The following is a 13,230-nucleotide window of genomic DNA, read 5'->3' as shown; positions in this document are numbered from 1 at the left end:
GTCTTTCTGGAGTCCAACGTGGAATAAAGCTCCGCCTGTGGGATGTCAGCTTCTTGAGGTTGACACCGTGGTCTGTATTTTCCCACTTCTGCAGAGCCTAGAACAGAGCCTGACGCACAGCAGGCTCTCAATAAGTAACGATTTCCTGGCTCGCTCACATTCATAAACCCATCCCCAGTTCTTCCTCCATCTCTGAGCCCATCTTACGTGACTCTATCCTCGATCCCCATTTTACACCCAGAGATTGGGGGTAGAATGAAGCTCTGGAATGGGGGAAGGTATTTTTTTCCTGGTAATTAAAAAAAATTAACTCTTGAAAGGTAGCAATTTCTTTATTAGGACACTTCCAAAGACCCCACAAATCAAAACAAATCATCCTGAAAATTCATGCCACTCATGTGAACCGCAATGTACCAAGCATTTCACATCCATGATCTCAAATTCTCACCACAATCCTGAAAAATAATTGTTATACACCATTTTTGAGAAGGAAAAACTGAGGCTCAGAGAGGGAAACTGCCCAAGGACACACACCAATCATAGATCCAGGACTTTTCCATTAGGGGACAGCACCCCTCCACCCCATGGACCATGTGGTTTTAACAGGTGGCGAACTCCCCATCACTGGGGATATGCAAGAGGGATCATCACTCAGCAGGAAAAGGGAAGACCTGATTTCCTCATCAGTAAGGAGTAGGCTGGAAGCCCTTTGCAGCCCATGTCAGCTCTGAAATTCCATAATCTTATGAAATGTGAAAATGAAGGATGGCACAGCGGTTTTTAGACATATTTTACCAAGTATTTTTACATCTGTGATTTCCTGTGATCTACATCTGGGCTCCTCCTTGAAGCGGGACAGGTCAGGGAGGTGATGTGGCACAGTGGACACAGCACCCGCTTTGAAATCAAGTCCAGCTGTGCTTAAATCGTGACAGGGCTTTAGACTAGCCACGTGGCCTCGGACCAGTTAAATGACTTCTTCAGCCGGTTTAAAAGGAGACAATAACACCCTTACAGGGCGGCACAGATTAATGCTGCACAGCGCCCGGCCCCCAGGAGGCTCAGCACATGCGGGTTCTCCCCCGCCTGGGATCAGACAACCGTACGAGGTTTCCGAGGGCTCGGAAGTGATGAGGGGAATGAGACCTACATCTGTCTCGTTTCAGGGCCCTCCCTGGGGGACAATTTCCCTCTCAGCGAGATGGCTCAATCATCCCTCACTGACCGTGCCCTCTCCCTGGGCCGTGGTGGAGATAGCCAACGACTGGATCAAAAAGGCAGAGCCAGGGCCCTTCCACCTTAGGAAAGTCCCCAAGAAAAGGGTAGGGGAGGAACTGGGGAGAGACTGTGAGGAGCAGAAAGGCACCGTGGGAGGGACAGAGATACGGAGCCTCGGGAGAGGCTGCTAAAGGCTGCTTCTCAATAAGGGAGAGAGCTGCAGAGTGGTGTGAATGGGCAGACGGTGCAGAGCCCCCGCACCTGGCCGTGTCCTCGCAGGTGTGCTGTGTGGCCTCGGGCTGCCCCCTTCCCCCGAGTCTCGATTCCTCCTCTATAAAGGGGAAAATTCAGCACCAATGTTCAAAAACAAGTTGGGCAACTGAAGTACTTTCAAGTGGAAGAGGCTCTAGTTGGGGGGGGGGGGGAGTCCACTGTCTTTACTTTAGAATGATTTAAAAATGCACCTCATGAATTAAGCCAGAACCAGACAAAGACTACACGATCTCACTTAAATGCAGGATCTAAAAGAACCGAACTCGTAAAAAGCAGACAGTAGAATGGTCCGGGGTGGGGAAAATGGGGAGATGTTAGTGTGTGCGAAGGTTACGCAGGATGGATGAGTTCTGGGGATCTATATTAGGCATGGTGACTACAGTTAATGATATTCTAGCATATACTTGAAATTTGCTAAGACAGTAGGTCTTAGAGTCCCGGCTCAGAGTCCCGGGTCTCAGGCAAGCCCCTAGTTCTGCACAGGACATAGTAGGAGCCCAAGAAACGGCCTGTCCCTCTCACCCCCGCCCCTCACTAGGGGAAGGCCTGGTGGGGCCTGTCCTGGAGGTGCTGAGGGCTGACACGCACCTGGAGGCCAGGTGTGTGGTCCGGGAGGCTGGGGAGGGGGCCGCACGTGTCTTACCAGTGAGCAGCTGGAGGTCCGGGAGGGGCTCGGAGAGGACGCCCCGGCACTGCTCCTCCACCGGCAGCGGGATCACCAGCAGCCCATCGGCCAGCTGAGGGAAGTCCTTGATGAAGTTGTTTTCTCTGTGGAGAGGAGCAGAGAGACTGCCAGGTCGAGGCGTGGGGGCTGCTGGGGCCGCGGGGCAGGGAGGCAGGGAGCCTGGGAGCCTGGGTCCGAACGGAGACTGGCGGGTGGTGGGCGGCTCTGCTGTGCTACCGCTGGCTCCCTGAATCCCAGCTCTGGGAACATGGTGCTGACGACAGGCTCAGAATCCAGCAGGCTGGGGCTCAAATCCCGGCCCACACTTACCAGCTGTGTCATCCTGAGAAAGCTACTGGTCCTCTTAGCACCTCAGTTTCCTTTTCTATAAAGTGAGACCTCAGGGTAGTTATAGACACTTAATGGGCCAAAGCTGCCAATTGCTTAGGACAGTCTGGTGCTGTACAGACTACATTTGGCTGCTAAATGTCCCCTTGCATAAGCAATGACAATGGTGGACCAGCCTGTGAGGGAACTGGGAAGAGCATGGAGTGCTTGAAGATAAAGGGGGTGAGGTTAAGCTGGAGGAAGGAAGGCTTGAACGAGTGTAGAAGGACCCTAGGAGATCTTTTGGATCAAACTCCTCCTTTTAGAGAGGGGAAACCAAGGCCTGGAGAAAGGCAGTGCCTTGCTCAGCAACAACCAATGGTTTATACTCAAACCCAGGTCTCTCGACCCCCAGGCTAGTAATCCTCCTGCCTTAACTTCTTCAGACGCTTCTATCCCTTACCTGTAGGACGGGATGCAGAAGGCAGACCTCTGGATGACCTGTTTACTGAACCCCAAACAGAGGTAGTCTCAAGGGGGGTCAGTGATAATGCGTCACGGGAGGAAGGCTTTACTCTTGTAGACAACAGACCTGCCTAAAAACAGAGCACCTGCCAAGAGAGGTGGTGAGCTTCCTGTCTCTGGGAGTACACAAGCAGGGAACTTGGTAGCCACTTGGCATGGATGGCATCAAGGGCATTTCTGAATTAAAATCTGACTTGGGAGATCCTCGGAGTTAGAGACGCTGATTATAATCTGGAGAGGGGGAGAGTGAGGAGGGGAGGAGGAAAGGGAAGGGCAGGGCCAGGGTGCTTATCACTTCATTCGCAACCTTAAATGAGAATCAGAGAGAGGAAAACAGAAATCTGTGAGCCAAAGCCATGCCTTTGAAGCCTGGGTCTCCCACCGTCCAAAAGCAACTGCGCAAGCTGTGGGGTGGCCTGCGTCACCTGTCTGTCTGTCCTCCAGGTCCCTGTGCACCTGCCCCAGGCACCTGCGAAGCTCACCATCAACCCACTTATTCAGTGAACATCTTCTCCGTGTCTGACCCCTGAGCCCAGAGGAGGAGACACTGGCCGCATCTCAGCATCACCAGCACCTTCATCATCACCATTATCACTGTCATTTCTGACAACGTCTTTATTGAATTGTCATTTGCTAGGATCCGGCTAAGCACTTTACACCCATTTTACCATTTACTCTTTACCTGCAAGATAGTATCTTCATTTTATGGGTGAGAGTAAGAGGTTCAGAGGTCAGAAGCAGCAGAGATGGGACTGGAGCCCAGGTCAGGCTGACTGCACACCTGGTGAGGCCAGGGCTGGGCCTGGCACTGTCTACTAGGCATGCCTGTGCATGGCGGTGCGTTTCTAGGTATGCACGTGTATATTTAAGTATACTTTTTTGTGTGCCCATGTGGGTGTGCCCTGTGACCACGGATCTGCCTAGGTGTGTATGTGTGTTGCTGGCCTTTGATTTTCCTGCCAGCCTGGGTTCTAGTTTCAAATCTTCCCCGTGGTGGTTTTTATAATGGTACAAGAGGGGAGACAGAGCCATCCTCTCCACCCCTATGTCCCTCTCCTCCAATCCCCTGCCAGGCTTCACCCTGTGGGCAAATCCAGCCACAAAGGGCCAATGGGAGGCGGCGCAGTGGGCAACCTCAGCATGGCTGGGGGCCTGGCTCGGGACACCCCTTCTTAGAGGAAGGTTTTCCCTGCGCTCCCAGGAACCAGGGAGGGTCTCGAGGAAGCACTGCAGAAAGAGGGAGAAGACGGAAGGTGGGAGCTTGCAGGCCAGTGTGCAAGGCTGGGACGGAGGCAAGGACCAAGCAGAGGGACAAGACAGCAACGGCAAAGACCAAGGATGGTCCCCGAGGCCCCGGCCCCTTAGCGCCACCTGCGCGAGGCAGTCCTGTGAGGCCTCGGCCAGCAGAGGGCGCCCAGGGCCTTCGCATCAATCAGCTCTCTCTGGAGGCAAAACCCGATGGGACCCTGGCCTGGAGGGAGAGCTCCTCTGGGATGAGAGAGGCAGGGCGGGGGAGCCGGGACAGCAGTTTCAGATCCACCCACCTGGGCAGAAAGGGGGCAGCGAGGCAGGCAGGGTGCTGGCAGAAACTCAGGCAGAAGCCGGTCAGATTCTCAGAGCTTGTGAGTGTGTGTGTGTGTGTGTGTGCATGTGTGTGTAAGTGGATACTGTGTTTCAAACAGCAACGGGGCCACTGTTCCTTTAGATAAACATTTCTCCAAATTATCTATAAAAACAGTTCCTTCTTGGATAACATTATATGGAAACAATTCATCCCATTTTTTAAATAGATCCTGGGCCCAGTGGACTGGACAACTCTGGGAGTGACAGGCCTAAATCATCCCACATTTGCTGGGGTCTCCCATGTTCCAGGCATGGGTCTGCCCATAGGGAGATGGCGTGGGAAGTCAGGGGAGGCGCCTCCATTCATGAAGGCCGGGAGAGGAGCAGGCTCTGTAGGAGGCCTCCAAGGCCTTCAAACCCAGCCCCTGCCTCTCCCTCCTGCCCTTTTTACGAGCACTGCCCCCTGCCCGCTCTTGTCCAGCTGCACTGATTGCCCTTAAACTCCTCTTATGGGCCATCCTTGCTTCCTATAGATGAGCCTTCCGAGGTTTTGCCCTCTCTCTGGAAAGCTCTTGCCCCAACCCCTGCACCTGGCCAACTCCCACTTATCATTCGGGCCACACATTTCTCTCTGCCTCAGATCTTCCCGGGATTGGCTCTCCTGTCACATTCTCTCCAGGCACCTTGCTGTTTTCTTCCCTGCAGAGCATCACAGTTCCCAACCACAGAGGGGCTCGTGGGGACCTTATTTTATACCTACCTCCCCCCTTGGACTCTGACTCCACGGGAGCAAGACTATACCTGCCCCATGTACTGCCCCCCCCCCCCCATCAGAGCCTAGAGCCCTGAGAATTGCGTACGTAGTGGACGCTCAATGAACATGTATTGAGGAGACAAGAGGGGAAGCCCAGAGATGCAAGTAATGTGTGTATGACCTATATCTTTGGATAAAGTACTTTCTAATGTTTTATCGCAGTTGCCAGCATGCTTTAGGACCCACGGGACACTGGGATTGGTGTCTAAAGTTCCAGCTCTTCCACAGAAGCTTAAAAACCTACTTTCTTCCTCTAACTTGTTATGGGCATAGGCACCCTGGTCCTGTGGAGCTCAGACAGGGGTCAGGAGCCCCCCGAGCTAGTGAGGATCAGAGAGGAAAGGTGATCTCTCTAAGCTGGCTGGTCAGACCTCCTATTCTTCGTGTTCACGTGCGCATGGGTGTGTGTTCGCGTCTGTGTGGAGGTACAGCCAGCAAGAAACAAGAGGCCCCATTAAAAACCACCTCTTCCATGAAACCATCCCCCTTTTCCCCAGCTGGAATAAATCTTTCCTGTCACCCTTCTCTCATGCATCTTATTTGTGAACAAATACCCAGAAGTGGCCTTGGGATCTGGTGGTAGAAAGTTCATGGGCTCAGGAGTCATACAGACATGGATCCCAATTCTGGCTGTGTGACCTCTGGGAGGTCACTTACCTTTTATGAGTCTTAGTGCCTTCATCTGTAAAAGGGGCACAGTGAGTTCAACTTCAAAGATTTAGGAGGAAGATTCATATAATGTTTTCTTTCTTTTTTTAATCTTTATTGATTTCAGAGAGAGGAAGGGAGAGGGAGAGAGAGAGAGAGAAACATCAGTGATGAGAGAGAGTCATCAATCGGCTGCCTCCTGCACGCCCCCGACTGGGGATTGAGCCCGCAACTCGGACATGTGCCCTGACCAGGAATCGATCCGTGACCTCCTGGATCCTAGGTCGATGATCACTGAGCCACACCAGCCGGGCCATGTAAAGTTATCGCTAATGCTCATTCCTTTCCCTGTGTCCCACACTAGATTCTGAATCTCCTGAGAGCCTCGGGGAGCCCCGCCCAGTGCCTGCTCACAGCAGAGCCCCCAAGCACCTGTTGGATTGTGCATGGAGGTGAGGGACAGGCCTCCACACTCTCCCGTCACCTGCATATGACCTCGGCGCGGCACAGGCCTACACAGCATTTCCATGGCAGATGTGCCTCGTCCGTTTCCCTCTGATCAGCTGCGCTAACAGCAATCACGAGCAAGGAAAGCTGGGCTCAAACATCGCCCTCCCCCAGATTTTCCCTGGCCCCCTTTTAAGAACATGTATGAGTGTTTTGGATACATTAACACACAGCCACCAGCACACAGGATCCCCTTAGTTCTGGGGAAATTAGCATTTAAATTGAGGTATTTCAGGGAAGTAAATCATCCTGGAGAAGCCAGCACTGTCTGCAGCCTTTCCTTAGTGGGAGGCAGGCTAGGAGCTTTGGCCTGTGAGCTGCTGCGTTTTCAGGGAGCGGTCTCCACCCTCCCTGGCTCCCTGTAGGCTGTCCAGAGCCACCTAAAAGGGTGGCATCAAACTCCCAACACCAATGCAGACATCTCCCTTGGTTTTCCGTGCCCCATCCCTCAACCCCCAACTAACCATGAGCCTTTCTGCCAGGAGAGGGAGGGGGAGACGAGCTGAGATGTGATTTCCTCTATTATCAAGCAGGTGGGAGACCTGTTTTGACAGTGGCTTTGTCACTGCCTGGCTGGGTGCTTTGGGAAAGCTACTCCCTGCCTCTGGAACTGGGAGGGGTGGGCAGCTGGGATGCAATATCGATTTCTCTGAAGCCCAGAGGGAAAGGCATTGGGCTAGCTTTTGTCCATTCAGTAGGCGCAGGAGTCTACGCTGTAACCACGGAGCCAAACCAGCTGGGGTAGGTCTGGTGTAGTATTTAAACCAAGCCCACCCTCAAGCTCCACCTTTGTGGGGAACAGGCAGAAAGTCCATTCTCATGTGATCTGCTCGTTAATTATGGGTCTTCATTTAAGTTCCCTGGCCAAGCACTCCAGACGGAGTCATTCTTTCATTCAACTTTTCCCCAATTCATTCATTCTGCACATCTTTACTATTATGTGACAGGCATTGGGAGACATTCCCCGGCCTCAAGATGCCCCCAGCCTGGTAGGAGACAAGTACACAAATGCTTTCTACACATGCGTGCACATGTGTGCGAGGTCAATATGGTTTTGAAAAATGTGAAAATGAAGCATTTTTTATTCCCCATAAGTCGCATTTGTCCATGGGACCCTGCCTGCTAAATCAAAGGCATTCATCCCTTAGGTGGAAAAGCAGATACCATCTCAGAGAAAAGGAGGGTCACTGCTCAGCTAGGTAATAGTTTCAAAAGCCAGCCAGTGCTGGTGGCGAAGATTCTGTTTATGTCAAAGCCAAGCCTGGCCGACTCTGGTCACGCTCTTATTTATTTTTTAAATATGTTTTTATTGATTTCAGAGAGAGGAAGGGAGAAGGAGAGGGAGAGAGAAACATCAATGATGAGAGCCACTGATCGGCTGCCTCCTGCATGCCCCCTGCTGGGGATCGAGCCCGCAACCTGGGCCTGTGCCCTGACCGGGAATTGAACCGTGACCTCCTGGCTCGTAGGTCGATGCTCAACCACTGAGCCAGGCTGGCTGGGCCACAGTCTTATTTTAATGTACAGATGTTGTGGGCTGTGACCCCAGGGGACTTTGCACAAGACAGGAAAAGGAGGGAGAAAACTCTTCTTTTGGCCATTAGTGCTGGGCGGGATCCCTGAGGAGGGAAGACCTGCGAGTCAGCAGCCCCCTTTCTCGTCTTTTGGAAGTCAGTACCCCCTCCCCACGCACCCCACACTTGAAGGTGGTGTCAACAAATTCCTAAGACACTAACAAGGGCTTGGGGTGATCCCAGGGCTGGTGAGCAGGAACATTGGGGTTTGCTCCCCCGGATCAGGTTATAGTCTGGAGAGATTTGGAGCCCCTCTAGCTAAGGAGCCAGTGGTAGCTCCAGGGGGTGGGTGGCAGTAGGCGAGCAGGAAGCCAGCAAAACTCAGCCCCGCGGCCCTGCATCCGCAGGACGGAGAGAGAGAAGCCGATGAGCCTCCCTGGCTTACCCCCGGCTCAGGGAGGCAGGGTGCGGAAGGGGGCTATTATTTTGCTCGCCAAGCTCCAGTTGCATTTTCCCAGGAGGGTTCTATCACTGCTTCTCCCTTCACGTTTGTGAAGCGCCCACCATGGCCTATGTCAGCATTTTCACACTGGCCTGTTGTTCCTGCTCAGTCACTGTCTCCCTCACTGGGTCAAAGGCACAATAACCACGTCTGTGCATCCAGCCCCGGCCGGCACAGTGGCTGCCGCACACACTAGGGGCTCCCTAAACACTTACTCAGTGAATGAATGAATGAACGCCTCTTGGCGGAACGGAAAGGCAGGGGAGACGATCCGTTGGGCTGTGGCCCTGCAAGCTCCCCGCTGCGGAGCCCGGGCCATTCATCACTCACCTCCACGTCCCCTCCCATCTCTCCCTTTCTTCCCTAGACACCCAGCACACACGCAACAAGCATCGTTTTCAAAGCGACGTCTATTGATTGTTGACAAAGGGCTAGACATCATTCTAAGGGCTCTGCTCGTATCTCATTTCACCCTCACAATGAGCCTGCAAGGTAAGTGCTCTTACCGTAATTTTTTTAAAGTGAGGGAGCAGAAGTATAAAGAGGTCAAGTGCCCAGAACAAGCAAGCTGGACGCGAAAAAGCTAAACTCCAAGTTCTTAAAAACGATGCAGAAATATGCTAGTGATGTTTCATTTTGACGCTAAACGCAATGCTGAAAAGTGAAGGGTGACTCGTTGAGGATGCCAGTGCCAGCAGAATGCCCAGGCGGGCGGCCTCGCTCATCGCAGAAACTGCTCTTCACTGAATACGTGCTGGGTGTGGCCGCACAGGCCCCCTCTTCCCAACCTCCTTGCTATACGGAGACTGAGCGTTTGTGTCCCCCCAGGATTTCTACGTGGAAACCTAATCCTCAACGTGGTAGTATCTGGAGGTGGGCCTCGGAGAGAGGCTTAGAGAAGGCCCCCTGTCCCTTCCGCCAGGGAGGACATGGCCAGAAGGTGCCATCTCCTGGCGAACCAGGAGCGCCTCTCACCCGACACTGAGTCTGCTGGTGCCTTGACCTTGGACGTCCCAGCCTCCAGAACTGTGAGAAATCAACGTGTTGTTGGAGCCTGTGGTGTCTTGTTACAGCAGCCCAACCAGATGAAGATACTTCTCAACAATCTCGTGAGTCGGGCATTATCTCCATGATGAAGGTGAGGGGACCGGGGCTCAGAGAGGTGAGACCACTTTCCTGGGGTCATGTAGGATGAAGTTGGGGCTGTCAGCTTCCCTCCGCCACCCACCTCTCCGACCGAGCTCACACCTGCCGCTCTCTCTCCTGCCCTCCCTCATTCATATGCCGCTATGAAAACACACACACACACACACACACACAGTGGGACACCTGGGTTACCCACTGCACACGCCTTCCCTCTCGAAATGCAAAACAGCTCCCACCAGTGGTACGGAGACTCACTTAAGCATTCCAGGCATGGCCGTTGCTAACTCCTGCCCGGGTAATTGTGGTCCCTGAAACTGAAAGAAATTGCAGGCTGGAGAAGCATTATCCCGTCCTCAGCCCCTTCAGCCTCCCTCTCCTCGCCTGTGCGTGTCAGCCCTGGGGCGCCTCCTCCTGTCCTAACACCGGGAACAAGCCCAGCTGCTGTCCCTGGGGCCTCGGCAGCAGCTTGCCCAACTTTTCTTTTTTTTTTTTTTTTTCTGTCTTTACCCGAGGGTATGTTTATTGATTTTAGAGAGAAGAAGGGAGAGGGAGAGAGAGGTAGAAACGTCGATGAGAGAGAAACTTTGATTGGCTGCCTTCTGCACGCCCCCTACTGGGGACGGAGCAGGAAACCCCGGGCATGTGCCCTGACCGGAAACCTAACTGGTGACCTCTTGGTTCATGAGTCAATGCTCAACCACTGGGTCACACTGGCCGGGCTGCTTTCTTACATTTTTGGAAGGAGTCTTTGCAGCCAGACACACCGGGGCTTGCACCCTGGTGCCACCCCCCCTCCCCAGGGAGCCCTGGTTGAACCTTGAACATTGAGCCTTTCCTGGGTCTCCGTCTCCTCCTTAGAGAAAATGGAAACGTGACTCCTCCTTGCCTCGCAGACTTGCTGTAAGGATTAAAAGTGTCTATCATATGAGTTGCTTAGCAGAGGACTGAGAATAGCGGGCCCTCTGTAAACGGTGGGTGGCTATTGCTGCTGTAGACAGCACAGTTCTAGCAGCTTCATTTAACATTCTCACAGTGTCTGTCTTGATTAGGATTTAAAAAAATCAAATTATAGAGCTGGAATGGGCCTCAGATTCTTTCCTTCTAATACTTTCCAGAAAGCATATGCAGCTTATCCGGGTCTCATGATAGAGCTATAATGAGACCCAGGACAAGTGGCTACTAATGTGGAGGTCTTCTCTCTGTCTTGCAGAATCCTTTTTCTTGCCAGTGGATTTGGTTCTTTCCTAGCCTCATGCCCCACCCCCGCCCCAGGAGAGTGGTCACTGCTGAAGGCAGCGCCCAGGCCCTGGCAGAGCCCTCCTCCTGCCAGCGCAGCGCAGAAGCCCCATCACGGCCCAGCCCAGCCCCTGCCAGGCGGCGGCAGGGACACACTGCGCCTTCTCTCTCCTTTCCAGCTCCCAACGAAGCTTTAGAGACATAGGAGATGCTCAGAAACGTTCGTGAAATTAAACCTGAAGGAGGTCAGACTCCGAATGAAAGGTAACAGTTGTTTCAGAGCTCCGAACTTAAAGCAACAGGCAGGAAAATTCAAAGCCGCGCTTTCACTGACCACACGGCCCCCGCGCCTTTATAATAACCTGGTTCATCCCTCGTGGTAGTCAGAGAGGGAGAAGATTTTCTTCCTCATGTCAACATTTAAATCCAAGCCACGAGGTGCATTTCAGATTGAGAACATGTGGCCCAGGGACAGCTGGCTCTGGCGTAGATTTGTGGCTGGGATCACATCTCTGAATGTGTCCCCTCTCCTCCCTTGCGTCTTTCCCAGTCTCCCCAGGGCACCTTGAAAGTCTTTCCATAGAGCCACCTCTAATGAGCTTTACAAAATGAGAAACCTGCCACAGTCAAAGAAATCTAATCACAATTGCTTTCTTGTTTGCTCTCTCCTCCCTTTCTCTCTCTCTCTCTCTTTTTTTATTAGGCATCAGCAACGGAGAGAGGAAACCCCCAAAGGCAGGAGAAAGGCAGCAATATTTGTGCGCGCCTCCTGCTAACGAGGAGCCCTGACCATCTCTCACATCCCTTCCTTTTTAATTCCCACAGGCCTGCCGACATCAGTTGCAGCGAAATCCAGAACCCAGCCAGTGTGTCCATGAGCCAGTTTACATGGTAACCAGGGCGAAGTGTGCGTATTGTTAGAGGACAGTGGAAATGGTTTCTAATTGCTCCTCAAAAACCAAAATCAAGGCTTAAAAAGTACGTGGGAAAAATAGAAATCCAATTAACAAACACAATTTTCAGTCTTTTCAAAAGCTGACACCAAAATGTAAGGTAGCCCAGGTTCTAAAGCCCTAGCTTCCATCCGGCCTTGTGAGTTACAGGTCACGGCGTCACAGGCAGTCACACCGTCCTGCTGAGTCTCGGGTTTGTCTGCAATAACCCTACCCACAAGCACTGAGAATGGATCTTACTGGGTATGTCATCCTGAGCAGGTTATTTAATTTCAGGAGCCCCAGTTACTTCATTTGTACAATGAGGATCTTAATAGTACCTACTTTTATTGATTTAATAGTTAGGATCCAAAGGGGCAATGCATTTTAACAGTCTGGCATACACTTAAGTATGTAGTGGTTATTATTATTATGGCTATTATTTATTTCCTAGTCAGAAGGACCAGGCTTAGGTCTGGCCTCTGCCTTTGGCAAGTTCAGGTAAGTTGCATACCTTACTAAGCTTCAGTTTTCTCATTTGTAATAGAGACGAAATAACAACACCGGTGATTGTAAGTACTGTGGAATGAAATGAGACGGTGGTGCAGAATGACCGATGCCTGGCACATCTTACTGTGCTCTGTAAATGTTATTATTATTATTAGTTATTGATGTGATGTAGGTTTGAAAAATATAATATGCAGTAGAAAACCCCAAAGAATTAACAACAACCACCAAAACTTCCTGGAACTAGTAAGTGATATGGCAAGGCTTCGGGATACAAGGTTAGTGTATGAAAGTCAATTTCTTTCCTATGTGCCAGCAATGAACAAGGGGGGTTTGAAAGTAAAGACACAACACCATTTACACTGGCACCAAATTATTTGATATACTTAAGTATAAATCTAGTAAAATAGGTATAAGACCAATATAAGAAAAACTATAAAACTTTGATAAAACAAATCAAAAGCGAACTAAGTGGAAAGATATTCCATGTTCATGCTTGACACTGTTAAAGTGTCAGCTCCTCCCAATTTGATCTATAGGCTCATAAAAAATCCCAGTAACGTATTTTGTAGAGTTTGACAAACTCATTCTAAAGTTTACTATGGAAAAGCAAAAGACCCAGAACGAACCGGCACAAAACTGGAGAAGGAAAACGGTCAGAGAACCGACATGACCTGACCCGAAGACATATTATAACTTTACAGCAATCAAGACAGCGTGTATTAGTAACCTAACAAACGCACAGCTTGACGGAACGGAACAGAGAGCCCAGAAACAGTCCCCCACGAAACTAGTCAACTACTTTTTGACAAAAGAGCAAAGGCAACTCGATGGAGAGAGGAGAGTCTTTTCAA

At 51.5% G+C, this 13,230-nt stretch overlaps 1 protein-coding gene across 2 annotated transcripts in view; it reads right to left on the bottom strand.

Annotated features, from left to right (window-relative positions):
* The window catches only part of ASTN2 (astrotactin 2), a 694,472-nt gene that overhangs the window by 201,052 nt on the left and 480,190 nt on the right, over positions 1 to 13,230 (bottom strand). For both annotated transcript variants that reach the window (XM_087822856.1, XM_087822857.1), the window contains exon 14: positions 2,135 to 2,259. In XM_087822856.1, coding sequence (XP_087678982.1) covers positions 2,135 to 2,259 — 125 coding nt within the window. The remainder of the gene's footprint in view (positions 1 to 2,134; positions 2,260 to 13,230) is intronic.

Source organism: Miniopterus natalensis, chromosome 12, assembly GCF_054644295.1.
Source record: "Miniopterus natalensis isolate mMinNat1 chromosome 12, mMinNat1.hap1, whole genome shotgun sequence".
Classification (NCBI taxonomy): domain Eukaryota; kingdom Metazoa; phylum Chordata; class Mammalia; order Chiroptera; family Miniopteridae; genus Miniopterus; species Miniopterus natalensis.
The sequence above is the reverse complement of the archived record's forward strand: the minus strand, read 5'-3'. Positions and strand labels throughout refer to the sequence as shown.